The sequence below is a fragment of the Cupressus sempervirens genome, chromosome 4 (assembly GCF_028749045.1).
Source record: "Cupressus sempervirens isolate cs-2001-9-10 chromosome 4, ASM2874904v1, whole genome shotgun sequence".
In the NCBI taxonomy this organism is placed as follows: domain Eukaryota; kingdom Viridiplantae; phylum Streptophyta; class Pinopsida; order Cupressales; family Cupressaceae; genus Cupressus; species Cupressus sempervirens.
The window spans coordinates 39,673,836-39,693,750 of NC_143121.1; the positions used below are offsets into that span (position 1 = coordinate 39,673,836).

General features: G+C 34.7%; 1 protein-coding gene across 2 annotated transcripts in view; it reads right to left on the reverse strand.

The window, feature by feature from the left end:
• Nucleotides 1-19,304, reverse strand: part of LOC149559834 (bifunctional dihydrofolate reductase-thymidylate synthase 1-like) — a 37,043-nt gene extending 17,739 nt beyond the window's left edge. Inside the window, exons 1-5 of one of the 2 annotated variants that reach the window (XM_089824328.1) lie at nucleotides 19,062-19,304; nucleotides 17,468-18,011; nucleotides 16,992-17,376; nucleotides 16,751-16,795; nucleotides 16,473-16,538 (exon numbers count right to left, since the gene is read on the reverse strand). In XM_089824328.1, the coding sequence (XP_089680454.1) occupies nucleotides 16,473-16,538; nucleotides 16,751-16,795; nucleotides 16,992-17,376; nucleotides 17,468-17,904 (933 nt within the window). In that variant the 5' untranslated portion in view covers nucleotides 17,905-18,011; nucleotides 19,062-19,304. Of the gene's footprint in view, nucleotides 1-16,472; nucleotides 16,539-16,750; nucleotides 16,796-16,991; nucleotides 17,377-17,467; nucleotides 18,012-18,900 lie in introns of both variants that reach the window. The other variant, XM_089824327.1, reaches the window with a different exon arrangement.
• Between the last annotated feature and the right edge of the window lie 611 nt (nucleotides 19,305-19,915).

The window sequence follows — 19,915 nt, forward strand, 5'->3', positions numbered from 1 at the left end:
AAGATTTCTCTAAACATAAGAAGGGCGTGTATTGTCATTAAAGAAAACAAACAGGGAATAGTACAAGGAGTTAAAACGGGGTGTGTGCTGAAAGATACATACTGAAATAAGAAGAGGAAGTTGTGCTAAGAAAGCGCCCATCACAAATTGAGAAAGCAACAGTGTCAAGGTGGAAAAGCAGTTTGTTGTGCAGTCGGTTGGTGCTCACAAGCAGTGGGGGTTGGTGCTTCCAGTAGGTCGGAGCCTACAAAATGACAGAGTTGGAGATTCTAGTGAGTCGGTGCTCACAAACATAGGGGTTGGAATGTCTAGGAAGTTGTAGCCTACAAAACATTGTAAAAGAACAGTTTATATAAGAAAACATTTAGTTGCTGTGGTTTTCTCCTGCATTGGGTTTCCACGTAAACATTGTGTTATTGTGTTCATATGCATAATAGTTTATTTCAGTATTTGAAGTTATTTTTTTGGATAAAAAATGTTAGAATGGCAAAGTTGTTATCATACTGATTCACACCCCCTCTCAGTATAATCGTGTGCTCTTCACTCCCTGCATATCTTACTTGCCAATAGATGTGTTAGACTCTGAAAATGGTCAAGTGCTAAAAACTGGATGTTAAACTGAACTCAGAAACTGCTGCAAAAAGTGGAGGAAGATTCAAATCTGTAGAGTAGACCAGGGCAGGCCACTATAAATATCTGCTCACACTGACCTCTACCTTCATGCTTCTTCCTACTATCGTCCTTACCAAATAATGGAAGTTCTTAATACTCTCACTACCATAGCCTATTGCATTTGTGACAGAGCAAATTGATCTTTAAGTTTTGCCACCTCTATCAAGTTTTTAGATGTAATGGTTGCCACAATAAGCAAATGCTTTGAGCTTTCAACCATGCTAATGATAGTGTTACTCTCGTTTCGAAACCTTTGGAATCCCAAACCTTTCAGGTTGCCACCATCCAATTTGTTGAAGGCCTCTCCAATAAGATGTCTAAAATTCTTAACAAGAATGGTATTTCTTGTGCTTTCAAACCCACCTCAACCACAAGAAGATTTGTCCCTTCTGTCAATGATCCCCTTCCTCCTCTTCTTCACTAAAGTGTTTATAAAATTGATTGCTCGTGTAACACCCCATACATTGGAGAGACTGATCATCCCATTTGCACTAGGATCAATGAACACAGTGCAGGCATTATAGATATGATCGTTTGACCAAATCTGCTCTTGATAAACACACACACAACACTAAGCATCACATCTACCTTGAGAATACCCAAGTGTTGGTTAAGGAAGACTTTTTTTTTCAAACACAAATTGTACAAGACCATTGACATCAAAAACCATGCTAATAATCTCAATAGGGACTAAGGATGGTACATTAAACTTGCTTGGCATGGTCTTTTGAACTCCCTTGTTCCAAACCTCCCTTCATAGTGTTCCTTTTCTCTTTATTTCTCCTTTCTCATCTTCCTAACAGCTTTCCTTGCTTTGTTTGTATTGTGTGGTCATTTCTTTTCATCTTGGCCACTCTCCCATGTGTTTCCTCTTTCCCTTGCTTCGCTCTTTTGTTTTGTTTTATTCAAGTTCTCAATATGCTTTTTGCTTTTCTCGTTAACTTTTTCTTACTTTTTGACGTGGTCAATTTGCCTAGTCTTCTCCTATTGCTTGATCAAAATAACTTTTTGATTTGTCTCATTTTTATTATTTTGATGTGTTTATTTTGTTTCATTCCTTTAATCTTTTGTGTTTCTGTCCAATTTTATGTCTTTGAGGTTTACTGTTTTCTTAAATTTACTGATTCTTTGATTAGTTTCTTATTTATTTTTTGTTGTTCTCTTCTATTTTTAGCTTCATTCTATTTTATTTAGTTAATTTTTCAGTTTTACTGTTTATCATTTTATTTTAAAACTTCTCATTATTTATGAGGTTTTTCTCTTTTATTGTTCTTTAAGAAGCTTTACATTTTATTTTTTCTTGTTTTAGTTTTATCATTACACTTTTGATCCTTCTCTGTTTTAATTATGTTAACTTGCTAAGTTGCCACATTCATAACTGGCAGCCCAGGGTGCCAGTCCGATCTGGCCAAAAGTCTGGTTCAGATGTGGGCTGGCCCAAATCTAGCTGCAAACCTACAAATTTGCACAAAATTCTGTCAAAAGAACCTGGGCCAAAATTTGGCCATGCTTGTTTTACTTTTTTAAAGCCTTTTTTTGTCTATTTTGCTCAATTCGACCCTCCAATCCTAAAACAGACCACTAAGATGTCCAAAAAGGTAAACATACATCATTTGTGCATTTGTGCATGAAAAATAGAACTTCTTAGTACTTAACTCTAATGCTCTTGTTTGGTTGTCATTGCCCAAGGCATGTTGAAAGGTGATTGTTGCATGCTCTGAGCCAGTTTGTGAGCTATTCCTATGAGGTTGCAAGTGCTAAGAACTCGTCAAAGCCATAGAAAAGGAAGATCCCAACAAAAGAGGTAGGCATTTTTGTTGATTTTGTTTGTTTTTCAAAAAAAAAAAAATTTGCATTTTTTTTAGAAATGAAATGGATTCTCTTGTTTATTTTTATTTTTTTTCATTTTGGTTTGTGGCTTAGCATGTTGTTTATAGATTCATAGAATGACAAGCACTTCAAGCACTAGGAACTCCCGGCTTAAAACAGACCCAAGCTGTCCACAATGGAAAATTGTGGAAATGGTTCAGCAAATGTCAAGTGGAGGAGGTTTTGTTTGGGTTTGCACTCACTGCAAAAGAGGAATATGGTAGCTCTTATAGTATAGTGAAAGCGCATTTGTGCTCGTGTGTTCTTCAAGAAGCGATGACAAATACAAGAGCAAAGGAGCCCTTAAAAATATCATTCCACAATGAGGCTAGAGACATTGTCAAGCAAGACATACTAAGATACACTTATGCAAATGGATTGGCATTTAATGTTCTTAACTCACCGCATTCGCAAAAATAGTGAGATCAATTAATAAGGTTCAAGGCTCAAGATGTGAGAAGGTGTGCACCACTTCATTGAACAATCAAATGAAACATGTAGAGGCTTCCTTGAAGCCCATCACGGATTCATGGATTGACACAAGTGTGTCAATAGTATCTGATGAATGGAAAGATGCAAGAAATCTCCTTTTGCTCAATATTGAAGGTGGGTAGAGACGGAGAAAACTAAAAAATAAGAAAGTTGTTTATTATTACTTCTTTGCCTGATGAATACATCTATAACATCTCCCTCTATTTATAGAGATCTAGGAATAATCCAAAATCATACATAGACACAGCAAGAAAATTCTAGAATACACAATAGTCAAAGAACATATGTGAAATATGAATAAAAAAGAAAATCTAGAAGGGCGATAGGAAGGTTATATATTAAATATTTGGGTTGACTATTGCACATTCTCGATGGGAGAAATTAATATTTCTATCTAACATTCTCCCCTAATTTCTACCACTAATTACATCAAAGTTTGCAATATTCATTTGATCTCTTAGACATTCAAATTGTTCTTGTACTAATGCCTTTGTAAATATATCTGCCAATTGATCTTTGGATCTACCATACTCCAAGCTGATTTCTCCATTATTGACCAATTCTCGAATAAAATGATATTTAGTATCAATGTGCTTTGTCCTCTTGTGAAAAACATGATTCTTTGACAATGCGATAGCAGACTTGTTATCACAATAGATTGTACTAGCCTCCTCTTGCTCATGCATTAGATCTTTCAAGACTCTTCGCATCCATACTACTTGACATGTTGCTCATGTACCAGCTACATATTTTGCTTTAGCTCAAAAAATAGTCACGATAAGTTGTTTCTTTGATGCCCATGCCACAAAACTTGTTCCAAAGTGAAATGCATATCCAAATGTGCTCTTTCTATCATCAATACTTCCTGCAAACTCACTATTAATATATCGAACCAGCTGAAAATCATCTGAAGAAGAATATATTATGCCATAATTTAGAGTCCCTGCAATGTATCTCTATATTCTCTTTCTTGCTCGCCAATGTGAGTTCTTAGGTGAATCCATAAATTTAGAAATTACACTCACTGCATACATAATATCAAGCCTAATTATTGTGAGATACATCAAACTAACAACCAACTTTCTGAACTGAGTAGAATCAAATTCAGTCTAATTATCTTCTCTACTTAATTTTGTGCCCATTGTCATAGGTGTAGAGACTGGACTACAATTTACCATTCTAAATTGTCTCATAACATATTGTGCATATTTATTTTGACAAATGAAAATACCCTTGTCATTTTGTGTTACTTCGATACCAAGAAAATATTTCATCAAACCCAAATCCGTCATCTCAAATTCTTTCTTCATTGTTGATTTAAACATATCAATGGAAAGATTACCAGTAAAGATCAAATCATCAACATACAAGCAAACAATCAAAATTTGACTTTCCTTATTGACTTTGGTGTATAGTGTTGGCTCACTAGTGCTTCTATTAAATCCATTCTTAATCATATATGAATAAATTCTGCTATACCATGCCCTTGGTGCTTGTTTCAACCTATAGAGTACCTTCTTCAACCGATAAACCTTGTGTTCGTGTCCTTTGATTTCATAACTTGGTAGTTGTTGAACATAAACTTCTTCTTCCAAATACCCATTTAAGAAAGCTGATTTTACATCCATTTGATAAAGCATCCATTTGTTTTGAGTTGCAATAGCTAGAACCATTCTAATAGTATCTAGTCTAGCTATGGGTGCAAAAGTTTCATTATAATCAACTCCATATTCTTGTGCAAACCCTTTAACTACTAATCTTGCCTTATATTTATAAACTTCTCCATTTGTTTTATACTTAGTTTTATAAACCCATTTTACACCTATGCATTCTTTATTCTTAGACAAATCAACTAACTCCCATCTATCATTTTTCTCAATAGATTCCATTTCATCATTCATTGAATTAATCCATTGTCCTTCCTCGATTGCATCTTAAAAATTTATAGGCTATTGCGCAAATAAAGCAAAATTTGATTGTAAATCTATTTTGTCCCCTTGTTCATAAATCTCTTGCAAACTTTTAGTTTTATTGTTCTTAATCCTTGATCTCAATGATGAAAGTGTAGGATTAGAGTCATTACTTACTTGTGGACTTGAAGAGTCTCCTTGCCCATCTTCCATTTGTGTGTTATCTCCATGTGTACTTCTTGACAGAGTTCCCCCTTGCTCATTTATTTAATCTACTTGGTTCTCTTGGTCTTTTCCTTCTTGGTCATCATATAGTATTGGAGTTGTTCCTGTAATTGTCTTGTCTATATTGCCATCCCAAGATTCTCCTTCTTTGAACACAACATATCTACTTATTATGACTTTTCTAGTTATAGGATTAAACAACTTATATGCCTTGGATTGTTCATCATAACCAATAAAAATACATTTTTCACTCTTATCATCCAATTTACTCCTTGTTTCTTTAGGAACATGTGCATATGCAATACAACCAAATACTCTAAAATGGGAAATACAATGATGCTTACCACTCCATGCTTCTTGTGGGATCTTGTCTCTTACAATCTTTGTTGGACTCCTGTTCAAGATATAAAAAGCACAAGCTACTGCTTCAGCCCAATATTCATTTGGTAGATTCTTACCTTTCAACATGCTTCTTGCCATCTCCATTATTGTTTGATTCTTTCTTTCGGCAACACCATTCTACTGAGGTGTGTAACTTGTAGTGAACTGCTTCTTTATTCCATGATGCCTGCAATAATCCAAGAACTCATTTGACATGTATTCTCCCCCTCTATCTAACATTAATACCTTAATGGATAGACCACTTTGTTTCTCAACAAATGCCTTGAACTCCTTAAACTTGCTAAATATTTCATATTTATATTTAAGAAAATAAACCCATGTCTTCCTACTAAAGTCATCCATGAATGTTAGAAAATAAATGCTCCACCCTAATGATGGCACTTGCATAGGACCACCTATATAAGTATGCACAATTTCTAAAGGTGCCCAAGCTTTATATGACATTTCTTTTGGAAAACTTTCCCTATGTTACATAGCTAAGATGCAACTTTCACATGAACTGAATGGTGCTTCAATGGGAAAAAACCTCTTACCATTTCCTTTCTTTGCAATAAACTCAATCCTTTGAAATTTAGATGACCATACCTCAAATGCCATATCCATGACTAATCTTGACAAATCACCTTGAAACTCACTCCATTCTCCTCCATCACTCCACTTTTCATGTGAAGTGGAAACATTCTATTATCTGTCATTTCAACCCTTGTAATGACCATGGTACTAGGAGAAATATCAAATATAGCATAGATGTTATTTTCAAAAACAACTGTATAACCTTTTTGTGTAAGTTGTCCCACACTTATAAGATTATGCTTTAAACCGAGTACAAAATACATGTTAGGAATAGATTTCTTACCAATATTTGTTATCACAACAATTGTACCTTTTCCACTTACTTCCACTATGTTATCATTGCCTAATTTCACTTTTGATTTGATTGAGGTATCCAAACTTTCAAATATATCTCTATTTCCTATCATATGATTGCTACAAGCACTTGTCTAGAAACCAAATATCACTTGAGCTCTCTTGAGCTACATGACATGTAATGAACAATATCCCTAGACTACTTTCAGAAAAATTTGCATTTTGTTTGCCTACATTTATTTGCTTCTTCCGACATTCATTGCTAAGTGACCAAACCTCTTGCAATAATAACATTGGACATTTGATTTGTCATACCTTTTTGATGCTTGATTGTTATTGCACCCCCTTGAGCTTAAATTTTGATTTCTACTTACTCCTTGATCAAAACTCCTCTCCTCTCTTTGATAATTATTTCGTCCTCTTCCTCGCCTTCTAAATCCTCAATTTCCTCTTCCTCTGCCTCTGCCAAATGTCATTTGTGTTTTGAATGCGTTATCCAATGAAGTATTATCATGCGTGATCAACCTATATTCATGGTTTTGTAATGACCCAAACAAGTCATCTATAAATAATTTTGACAAATCCTTAGATTCCTCAATTGCCACGATAATATTATCAAATTTAATAGGCAAGCTTCTTAAGAGCTTTTCTACAATTTTTTGATCTGTTAGCTCATCACCATTCAATCTTATTCGATTAACCACATTCATAACTCGAATTGAAAATTGTTCTATTGACTCAGAATCTTTCATTTGGAGGTTTTCAAAGTCTCTTCTTAATGACTGCAATTTAGATACTTTTACCTTGCTTATACCTTGATATGTTGTTTCAAGGATCTCCCATGCTTTCTTGGTTGTTGTAGCGCCATTAATCCTTGCAAGAACAGTGTCATCCAAACCTTGTTGAATAATTTGAAAAGCCTTTATATCCTTTTTCCTATTTTCCTTGAGTTCATCCTTTTGATCTGCAGTTAATAACGATTCATCCTATGGCTCTACAAATCCATTCACTACAATCTCCATTAACTCTTGGGAACGAAATACTGTTATCATTCTAAATGCCCAATGATCATAATTTTTGCCAGAAAATATAGGAATCATAAACTGATTCATGCTTGATGCCATACTTTAAAAACAAATACAATCTTTTTTCAAAATACTTGAATTTATAAGTATGGCAGCAGAATGAATAAAATTATCTCAATTAAAAAAATTCAGATCTCCAGCTCCTTTCAAAAGTAATTAAATCAAGAAAACAATTTAAAAGTCACAAAGGTGCCTCAGCTTCACAATAAAATGCAATACCTTATGATTGGATTGATCTCAAGCGTCTGCCACAAACATTGACAATGACTCCATTAAGATTTTGCACCCCTTTAAACACACAGCATACCTTCTTTCTTGCAGCAACAATCTCTTTTTTAACTCCACAATCTGCCTGGGCTCTAATACCACTGTGAAGGTGGGCAGAGACAGAGAAAACTAAAAATAAGAAAGCTGTTTATTATTACTTCTTTGCCTGATGAATGCATCTATAACATCTCCCTCTATTTATAGAGGTCTAAGAATAATCCAGAATCATACATAGAAAGGGCAAGAAAATTCTGGAATACACGACAGTCAAAGAATATATGTGAAATATGAATAAAGAAGAAAATCTTGAAGGGCGGTGGGAAGGTTCTATATTAAATATTTGGTTTGACTGTTGCACATTCTTGGTGGGAGAAATTAATATTTCTATCTAACAAATATTATTGCAATGTCCAGAAAAGGTGCAATGTTTTTGACAATAGTGGATTGTGAAAGAGAAATGAAGGGCAGTCCATTCATTACAAACATGCTCATCTAACCCATTGAACAAGTTGGCCCTTAAAATGTTGTTCATGTAATAACAAACAATGCCAAAAATTTGTAGGGCCATCCAAATGTTCATCATAAACCACCATATGTCGCAAGCCATATTTAGACAATTCTCAAGACGAGAGCTCTTGAAGGTCAGTTAGATCCAAAGTTGCACAAGGATGGGGGTACTTGGGTACTTAAGGTACATGAACGGGTATGGGTGCGGCTATTTTTTAAAATAGGGGAATGGGGTACTTGGGTACGTCAATTTTCTTAAATATAATTTAATATTTGGTAGAAAATTTGAAAAAATGTCTTAACAATTAGTTTTCAAAACAAGAAGATTGATAAAGCTTGCAAAATGTAATGTATTATTTACAGTTTCAGATTTGCAATATGTTTGTAGTAATAATATATTCTACATGTTTAGATGCATAACAAAGAAGACAAACTTTAAACGTGAAGTACATAAATCACATAACAATGAAATATTGCAAATGATAAACTTTTGAACAGAATAATGATAAAGTTTACCATTAACCAATATTGTATCAAAGTTTCAAATTGATTATTTATTGAATTAAGTTGATACACAAACAAAAAAAGATACAAAAATCATAAATCAAAATCAAAATCCTAGCTATGATGCTCTCCACTGAGTAACCAATGACTATTTGGTACTTGGGTACATGTACCCAATACTAGAGTACACGTAGTAGTACCCAGTATTCGTCACAGGGGTATGGGTACAAGTACCCATGCAACATAGGTTAGATTATTTAAAATTTAAATATGTTTTACGCTTTAGTAAACTTTCTATGTTTTTTATTTTTATTTTTATATTTAATTTGTATTGATTTGATTTTGAAATAGGTTGCTAAGACCTCTTTTGCCTCCAACAATATTGTTTTAAGATGCCTTGTGAAGGTTAAAGAGGCATCATCTAAAATGGTACGAATTCAAGCATACATAGGCAATCTAGTAGTACAAAGGCAACTCCCAAAAAGGCAATGATACTGGATGACTCTTGGCAGGATCACGTTGAGTACCTCTTGAGATTCACTCACAATGTATTCAACATGATCTAATATACTAAGATGAATATGTTAAGAATCTAACCTAGATAATCCACAGGTCTAATGGTGCAGATCGTACCTAGCTTTTCTATTTATATATTCTCAATGAATGGCATTTAAAATAATTCATATGTTCTCTATAGGTGCTGGCGATCTATAGGTAAATACCTTAGTTTGTCCCTGACTAATCTTAGTTAGACATAACTAATATTTGCATTATGGTCGCCGGCTTAGGGATGACTAATTATTAGTTATATGCCAAGGGTTATGTCCCTTGAGGGACATACTCTCTAGAAGAATATATAGGCGGGTTAAGAATGTAGTCTGGAGACACACAGATATAATACAATCTGATCTTGAAGCATTCTTCTTCCCACGGATTTATAGCAGTGATTTTCCAATCACACAAGTTTGTGAATAGAAGCCTGGACCTGCAGTTGTCTTAAATATATTCGCCTTAAAAGATTTGAATATACAAATTGTAGCAAGGATTATTCTCAGCAACTCTGAGTTTGCATTCAAGGCTCTCGAATTTGCAGAACTGTACATGGTATCAGAGCCTTGTTATCAGATCTAGGGCTCTGCAAATTTTCAGCAATCAGATTTTTTTCTATTTCAGTAGTTGTCTTCCATTTCCAATGGCATATACAATCAGGCCTGAGGACAGATTCGATGGGAAGGAACATTTTGAAGCATGGAAATTCAGAATCTTGTTGATTCTTGAAGAAAATAATGTTAAACAGTTTGTTGATGAAGCATCCAAACAGCCACCAGTTGAACCTCACAAATCCATATAGACCAATGGAAATAGAAAAGTCATTCAAATCATCTTGGATGGAGTTAAGAATGACAACATACCTATGCTTATAAAACACCAAACTGCCTACGATATGATGAATGCATTACGGAATGCATTTGAAGTAAATAATGCAACGAGGGTACTTGCACTAAAAAGACAACTAAATCACATCCAGATAAAGAAAGGAGAATCAATAAACTCTTATTTCCTAAGAGTTGCTGGCATTAGAGATGAATTATCAAGCATAGAAACCATCATTAATGACACCGAACTAACGCTCATGGCCATAGATGGATTGTCAAAATCATGAGAAACATTCGCACAAAGGAATAAGTGCTAGAGATCAGCTTCCGAACTTTAACAAACTCAAGAATGATTGTCTTTGGGAAGAGTCAAGAAAACTAAAGAAAGGAGGAAAACCAAAAGTGGAAGATGAAGAACTTCACGTTCTTAATGCCAACTCTTATAAAGGCAAGAAAAAGCACTTCAAGAAGAAAAAGGGAAATCAGAAAAATGGAAAGCCCAAGAAAGACCTTTCTAAAATAAAGTGTTTCAAATGTGAAAAATTTGGACACTATAGATCAAATTGTCCGAAAAATTCCAAACAACAGGCAAACTATACAAATGTTGTTAGAGAAGATTAAACTTATGACCCTAAGAACCGTGTCTTGTATTCCTCTCTATCAAATGAAATCTCAAATAAGGCATGGGTAATTGATAGTGGATCCTCCAGACATATAATGGGATACAAAGAAACTCTAGATTCTTTGTCAGAGAAAGTTAACGATGAAATTACTATTGGTGATAACTTTGCACACTCAGTTGAAGGAATTGGTAGCTGCACTTTGAAGCTAAAGACAAGAAATAATCTTCTTCTTAAAGATGTACTTTATGTACCGGGGATTAAAAGAAACATAATCTGAATTACAGCATTAGAAGATGATGGACACAATGTTGCATTCATGGATGGCAAACTATTAACTTGGGCTAAGAACTCTTCCATCAAGAAAGCTAAAGTAATTGGTCAAAGAAAAGGATATTTGTATGAACTGAATATAGAACCCAGTAGATCCATTCAAGTCCTAGTTCACGAAGCAGAAGATTCAAATGAAATATGGCACAGAAGATTAGGGCATCTAAACTTTAAAACCTTATCAACGATGGAAAAGATGGTTACCGGATTACCTAAATTAAATAAAGATCACCCTAGTATTTGTAAAGGGTGTGCTCTGGGTAAAAGTACTAGAAGTCCCTTTCATGATAGTACTAGGAAAACAAATAATGTAATTGAGTTAATTCATTCAAATTTATGTGGACCTATGTCTGTCCCCTCTCTTGGAGGATTCTAGTATTATATCTTGTTCATAGATGACTACTCTAGGAAAACATGGATCTATTTTTTAAAATGCAAGGAATCAGAAGAAATCCTACAAAGATTTAAACAATTCAAAGCATTAACTGAAATTTTTTCAGCACATAAAATCAAAACCCTTAGAACAGATAATGGAGGAGAATATACCTCAGACTTATTTAAAAGATTTTGTAAAGAATCAGGGATCAAGAGGGAGTATACTATTCCTTATAACCCTGAACAAAACGAGGTAGCTGAAAGGAAGAATAGGACAATTATAAAAGCTGCTAGGGCTATGATTTTTGACCAAAATCTAGTATACTATCTTTGGGCGGAAGACTTTTGTACTGTTGTATATATTCAAAACAGAAGTCCTCACTCCTATCTTAAAGATAAAACCCCTGAAGAGGTATTTACTAAAGTAAAACCCAATATATGTCATCTCAAAATTTTTGGATGTCTTGTATACATTCATGTGCCAAAAGAAAAGAGAACCAAATTAGAACCATCTGGGAGGAAAGGTATCTTTGTAAGGTATAGTGAAACTTCTAAAACATATCGAATTTTCATACCTGGACAGAAAACTATTGAACTTAGCAGAGATGTAATCTTTGAGAAAGATCTTGCATTCAAAAGAGCAATAAGTTCCAATGAACCCTCTCCTTTATCAAGTGCTGAAAGAATTAGTGAATCCGAATCCTAGAGGGAGAACTTAGAAAAGGTCGAAGATGAAATAAGCCTTGAGGAAAGTTCAAAGAAAACACCACTTTGGGTCATAAAAACAGTTGAAGCAACTCAAGATTTTGTTGCACCTTCAAGATCAGTCAAAGAAAGTAAAATACCTAAAAGATTCTCTAGTTATAAAGCAAATACGATTGATTTATCCAAAATAGAGCCAACCAATCCTTCTGATGCTATTAAACATCCAGCCTGAAAAGAACTATGACAAAAGAATATCAATCAATTATGAAAAATGATGTTTGAGAAATAGTTCCAAGGTCAAAAGGAAAATCCGTTGTTTCTTCCAAATGGATATTCAAAATAAAGCATGCTGCTGATGGAAATACTGAGAAATATAAAGCCAAATTTGTGGCCAGAGGTTTTTCTCAAAAAGAAGGGATTGATTATGAAGAAACATTTGCTCCTGTTGCTAGATATACTACCGTTCGAGCTGTCTTAGCACTTGCCGCATCTAAGAGATGGAAGGTACATCAAATGGATGTAAAGACAGCATTTCTCAATGGAAAGATTTCAAAAGAAGTCTATCAGGAGCAAGCAGAAGGATTTGAAACCCATGATCCTTATGCCTTTGTTTGCAGACTCAAGAAAGCTCTTTATGGGCTTAAACAGGCTCCCAGGGCCTTGTATGAAAGGATTGATAAATATCTCACCGACTTAGGATTCTCTAAGAATGAAGCCGATCCAAACTTATATTATAAAAGAGATAAAGATGGTATGGTAATATTGATATTGTATGTTGATGATTTATTAATCACAGGTGATGACCATCTTATAGATCAATGCAAAAATGATCTAACTAGAGAATTCAAGATGAAAGACTTGGGTCTTCTCCATTACTTCCTAGGATTAGAAGTACGACAGAATGTTGATAGTATCATACTGAATCAAGGGAAGTACACTTTAGATATCTTGAAAAAATTTGGAATGTGGAACTGCAAGTCCATGTCTTCTCCAATGGAGACCAATTTGCATAAACTTAAAGAAGCAGCTACAGAATCACCTCCAATAGATTCTACTCTCTACAGGTAGATGATTGGGTCCCTAATATACCTAGTAAATACAAGACCTGATATTTGTTATGTTGTTCATGCCTTAAGTCAGTTTATGTGTGAACCTAAGGAGATTCACCTAGTTGTTGTGAAACACATTATGAGATACTTCCAAGGCACTCTTAATTATGGAGTCAAATATGAGAAAGTTGCTTTAGATTTGCATGGATTCACCGATTCAAATTGGGGTGGAAGTGTTAAAGACAGGAAAAGCACTTCAAGATGCTGTTTCAGTTTAGGATCAGTTATGATTTCACGGATATGCAGAAAGCAATCTTCAGTAGCTCAAAGCTCCACAAAAGCCAAATACATTGCAGCAGCAATGGCTTCTTGAGAAGCAATATGACTGAGGAAGTTATTTGTGGGATTATTTGGGCAAGCCATGAATCCTACAATTATTCATTGCGATAATTAGAGTTCCATCAAGCTCTCAATGAATCCAATTTTTCATGATAGATCCAAGCATATTAAAATTCCTTACCATTATGTAAGAGATATGGTAGACAGGAACTCTGTTAAATTGGAATACATTTGTACTGCAGATCAGACAGCAGATATACTCACCAAACCTCTATCTAGAGTAAAGATAGAACATTTCAGAAAGAGACTTGGTGTGGTTGAGTTGTAATTCATTTGTACTCTTTTGATTATTAATAAAATAATATTTTTTTATTTTGTCAGGCTATTGACTGTTATGGGCTCCACCATGTGTAATCATTATTTAAGAGGTGACGATCTCTGAAATAATGAATACTTGTGCAAAAGGCATTATGAGAGGTGACGATCTCATAGATAATGTCCTAAACAGTAGATTTTACTGTAAGATCCAAATGAATTTTAGATCGTCTTGTGACATTGACATTGCTATGTTCATGGGTCACAAATTGGATAAAGGAAGAATTCTAGAAATTCTCCGAGTTTATCCTGTATTCTGGTAGATCTTAAATTCAAGATCTAGTTGTGATTTAGAAATACCAGTTTCTATGAGTCACAACATGTGTCTTATCACTAGTAGCAGTGATTTGTCATATCACAGGTTTAGTAATATGACTTTGTATCATGTGTTCTATGTTACTATGTACTAAAAAAAGACAGACAGATATAGAGTATTAATTCTTGCTTAACATATGTATTGATGTTACTAGATATGATCTCTCTTTATAGGATTATCAGGTTAAAAGGGAGTGTTAAGAATCTAACCTAGATAATCCACAGGTCTAATGGTGCAAATCGTACTTGGCTCTTCTATTTATATATTCTCAATGAATGGCATTTAAAATAATTTATATGTTCTCTATAGGTGTCGGCAGTCTGTAGGTAAATACCTTAGTTTGTCCCTGACTAATCTTAGTTAGACATAACTATATTTGCATTATGGTCACCGGCTTAGGGATGACTAATTATTAGTTATATGCCAAGGGTTATGTCCCTTGAGGGAACATACCCTGTAGAAGAATATATAGGCAGGTTAAGAATGTAATCTAGAGACACACAGATACAATAAAGTCTGATCTTCAAGCATTCTTCTTCCCACAGATTTATAGCAGCGATTTTCCAATCACACAAGTTTGTGAATAGAAGCCTGAACCTGCAGTTGTCTTAAATATATTCGCCTTAAAAGATCTGAACATACGAATTGTAGAAAGGATTATTCTCAACAACTCTGAGTTTGCATTCAAGGCTCTCAAATTTGCAGAACTGTACAAATAGGCCTTGCTTGGGTGAGGTATACAATGGCATCGACTCTATGATTGAGAATATATGAAAGATCATAAATGATTAAGAGTCAAATAAAACATTAGTAAATAAAAGGGGTGCTAGTTAACACTACCAATAATGAGGTTGGCCAGCCCAGCTTCTAATCAGGAACATCACATAAAATGCAGATTTAGAAAACTTCTCCAAAAAAGCAAGACTATGTGCATAGCCATAGTTGGAAAAACTCTTCATAGAAAAGAAAGAAGATGTACATAGCCATAGCTGGAAAACTTGCCAAGACCTAAAAACAATTTGGAAAAAACTCGTCTAGTTTTCAGCAAACACTTATAAAATTGCTTATTTAGTTAGACATGCATTTTGTTTTTTTACAAAATTAAATGAGAAGATGCATCCAATGAGTCAATAAATGAGAACACAAAAGAAATAAACCTAGTCTAGATATATTTAAACACAAAGTGGAGAACAAAATTGCATTCTCGTGAGGAATGTCAATTGCTGGAAGCAAACTAAAAGTAAGTATATCATTAGAATTGAATCTTCCTCTTTCCAGCTCTAGAAAAGACTAAGGGAGAGGTAGAATTAGAGTGTCTAATCCTAGAAGTCTGCATTGGGCGAGATTGTGCCTCCTCACTCGGTATGTCTAACTTAGTCTATGGCTCGTCTTCCATCCTAGATATAGCTTTGCCTCTAGCTTCTCCTGGTACTAGCAATTATTTCTCATTCAACTCAATGTCATCCATTGTGAAACCAAACTCACCCCCCTCCTCCATAGTTTGCCTTCTCCAAATCATCAATGTCATCCTCTTCAAGAAACCACCTCAAATCCGCTTCAAGTCCACCTCCAAATGCTTCAAGTCAATAGAAATCAGTTTTCAAGTGTTTCTCAGATTATTTTCCACCTAAAATACAAGTGAAGAAATAAGAAATGAAATTAATTTGGGTCTTCTTTTGCCTTTGAGTGCTGTTAGTTTTTAACAAAAACTCGTTGAGTTGCTAAAACTCAACAAGTACTCAGAAATTTTTCCGAAAATTCGTTAAGGTTTTGGTGCCAGTGAAAGTTGTAAAAACTCGCTAGCCACAAAACTCGGCCAGTTTTTGCAACTCGGAGAATACTCTGCCAGTAGTACATCTATGTGCACAGCACATGAGATAGAAAATGAGATAGATTTCATTGAACGAATTGCGTTGTTCAATGTTATGGTTCTTTTTATGACAGAATACAGAAATATTACACATTGTAATTGAGGAAAGAATCAGACTTTGTCTTTTATTTTTGTTCGATGTTGCAAGACAACTACCATGCTGGTCAATTGGTCAACTAAGTATCTTCAGCTAGCATATGAGATATCCTTGGAATACTGGCACCTCATTTGCCACATTTACTTTCATACATCCTAATCAGTATAACAAAAAAAATTAGAGAGTTTAATGCCACTGTATGTAGCAACTTGAATTTTACCTTTGCATTCGTTGAACCACTTATGAACCACAGGAGCTCCTCGACCACTCCACGCCAAAAAACTCGCTATGGTCATAAATGAAATGGTATAGTCAATAATACAGACTTCCAAACCATGAAAAGGTTACAGAATACACTGGTAGCCATTTTTGCATGTCTTTTGCAGATAAATGAAAACATTGACTGCAACATAAAATAACAATAAGAGAATACATTATTCTGAATGGATTGGGTTTTAACAAATAATCCCATTGAAAAGGACAAATGGAAATCATCACCTTTGTTGTTAGAAGTGGAAAACATTTGCGTAGATTAAACCGCATCTGGAAACAAAAAATTTTATTATGAGCCTCTTTTGGTTTTGCAAGATATTTACATCACAAAGAGGACTGATAATTCCAAGAGTTTATACAGATAAACAAATCCAAGAAGTCATTTATTTACCTCTGTTAAACAAGTAAATAATATATCAATAATCAGTGCAAATTTGATTCACTAAAAAAAAAAAGAAAAAAAAACCTGACAACCAAATTTTGACAGTGTGCCAGTTCCTGTCCGATCTCCCTTGTCAATCCCATTTGAAATGATATCCTGTATCAACTTAAGATAAAGATACTCCTCATGTCTTTCAAAGATGAATTTGGGAAGAAACTGATACCGGCGAGATTCGAAATCATCGTAAGTATTCATGGTCGAAGATCCATTGTCAACACTTTCAGAAGAGTTTGCAAATCGAACATAAGTTGTGAAAGAGAATCGAATATCATTTTCCACAGAGGGCAATGACGAGTACCAAGGCCGAAAGTTAGATTTATCTATGGGAGGCATGAATGTGTCACATTCAAATGAAGTCTCTATTTCAGTGATGTGGATTGCATCACAGCTGGGATCAATGAGGGCTTCCCTGAAAAGAAAAATCAAAAGATTGAACTATTTTAGTGCAATCTTATGACATAAGAAAGCCAGATAAACCACAGCATTTGAGATGGGTGTACCTAAAAACCTGACCACCCCCAATGACAAACACAGCCTCTATAGATAAAGCATACGGAGGAGCTGCAAGCATTTGAAGGGCTGAATGCAAACTGCCACACATGACTACATTCTCCATGGTCGCAATGTCAAAGCTACCTGACCGACTTAGCACAACATTCAAGCGACCTGGAAGAGGTCGGTTGTTGTTTGGAATGCTTTCCCATGTCTTCCGCCCCATTATGATGGCATTCTTCTTTGAAGAAGCTGAAGTGTGAGATGTGACTTCCTTGAAGAACTTCAGATCCGAGGGTAGTTTCCATGGAAGCTTCCCATCCTTTCCAATGCCCATTGCTGATGTGGCGGCTACCACCACTTGGAAGGTTCTCGTAGGCTCTGAGGGTATATCAGAAACTCCTTCTGGGATGCTAGAACTGAAATTATTCGCCAAAGTTGCCATGGCAGAGATGGAAGGAAAGATGAACGAGTAAGAAAATTGTTGCAACTGTTTCTGGACAACAGAACCCGTTTTTTTGGAAATGGCCAATGTCGAGTTCTTGTAATTCTCTGCAAGCCAAAAAGGAAATTAATTTAGTACTTGACAACATAAAGTGCTTATCGCAGATTCTAGGCCACAAAATGCAACTATTAAATCTTGCAAATCATACAGAATACTGACACACAAAATGAAAATTCAGAGATAGCCAACACCAAAGAGACTACCAAGGGGAGAAAACAGACGGTATTTAAAACCTTCCACTAGTTAAAGGCAGTGAATGCATAGACAAATTCTTAAAAATGTGTACATATTGTAAGAAGTAATAAACCGCGAGAGCAGGTGCGCAGTAAATTCACTGCTAAACACGACAATGAAACCATTAAAAGTTCTACGGTTCATCAAACCTGGCTACAGTTAGCATGTTAAAAATTCAATGTGTCAATTGGAGATCTGAAGGCTATTGTGAATACCCAATAACATCAAAAGGCATTAGAAAAGGCCAAGGGTTTTTTTCCTGACAAAATGATTTTACCGGCATTTATAATGTAAAGGATATGTACAAGCGTGTAAATTCGAAGTTGTAGAAAGCAAATGCATTTCCTTTTAAAGTGATTTTTTTTCAGCAAATAAAACAGATTCTTCCGATCTTAAATCAGAATCAATAACACAAAACCTTGCGTATTTATTTTAGAAGTTAATTTTCAGTAAAAATATTTATATCAAATTATAAGCATACATTGATAAATCGTATTAAAGATGAATTTGATTTGAAAATATGGGATATCGTTTTAAGATTTCAAAAATAGAAAATGCTACAGATGATTTAATTTATTTTTAAAAATCACCTGTATAAAAATAATATTCAGAATAATTAAAATAGCTCGTTGGAACAATTAGTACGGATAATATAATCTGTGTAAATAAAAGTTCAGGATGATAAATTCATCCTATATGTACCTCTTAAAGAATTATTTTTGAACGCTGAAAAGGGGCTAATCGGCCTTAAAAGAGGCATAAACCGCACCACATTTTTTACGGGTAACATCAAACTCAGCGATAATGATATGTTTTTGTTGAAAGAAAACAAGGCTGGCAAAAGGGCATTGCAGTAAGCAAACCTGGAAAAGAAATTGGATTTTTGTGCAGAATCTGGGCAAGAACGATTGATCCTGGACCAAATTCAACCGTTCGCTTCGAGGGTTTAAACAAGGGTAAATCTAACTTGGCGGATAAAAGATCGTAGAGCCCGATATGATAAGAAATTCATAAATTTTGCAGGAGTTTGCGACGCAGTAACGCTCTTTGGGGTTTTGCCCTCGTATCTTGAGCTCCGATGGCGGGAGATATGTTCGAAAAAACACAAATAATAGTGATTTTTCAAAAAATATATATATTAAAAGTAAACTGGGTGACAAAACACATAAGCTTGTGGTTTTCTCGTGAAGATATTGATAGGTAAGTGGGGGCTTGCACTTGGTGAAATGTTGGCTGAAACATCACTAATTTCTACACTAAAAGTATTAACTAAAGGAAGTTTGAAAAAAAAAAACTCAAACTTAACTTGTTCTTTAGTGCAATTAACTAATTAAAGTTGGTTGCTTCCTCGTCTTTCTAAATAGCCTTTCTCTTTGGAAAAACTCAAAGACCCAAGGAAGTTACTTGATATGCTACTGTTGGTTTATGTGTTGATTGGTGTTGGTGGGTTGTTGGTCTTTGTTGGTTTCAGGTATGTTGCTAGTTCACCATTTGTGATTGTTGGTTGGTTGTCAGTTTATCCAATATGTTTCTCTTTGTTTTTCTCTAGATTTTTGTTTTAGTTTTTCAACTAGTGTTTGTTTTGTTTTTGCAAGGTGCCACTACTTCTGAACCTATTTTCTTCTATCTCTAGAACTTGATGTTAATTTTTTGTTAAGAGTTTGAGCCCTCTCTTGCTTTACTTAATCAAAACTAATCAAAGTTGGCAAAAAAAATT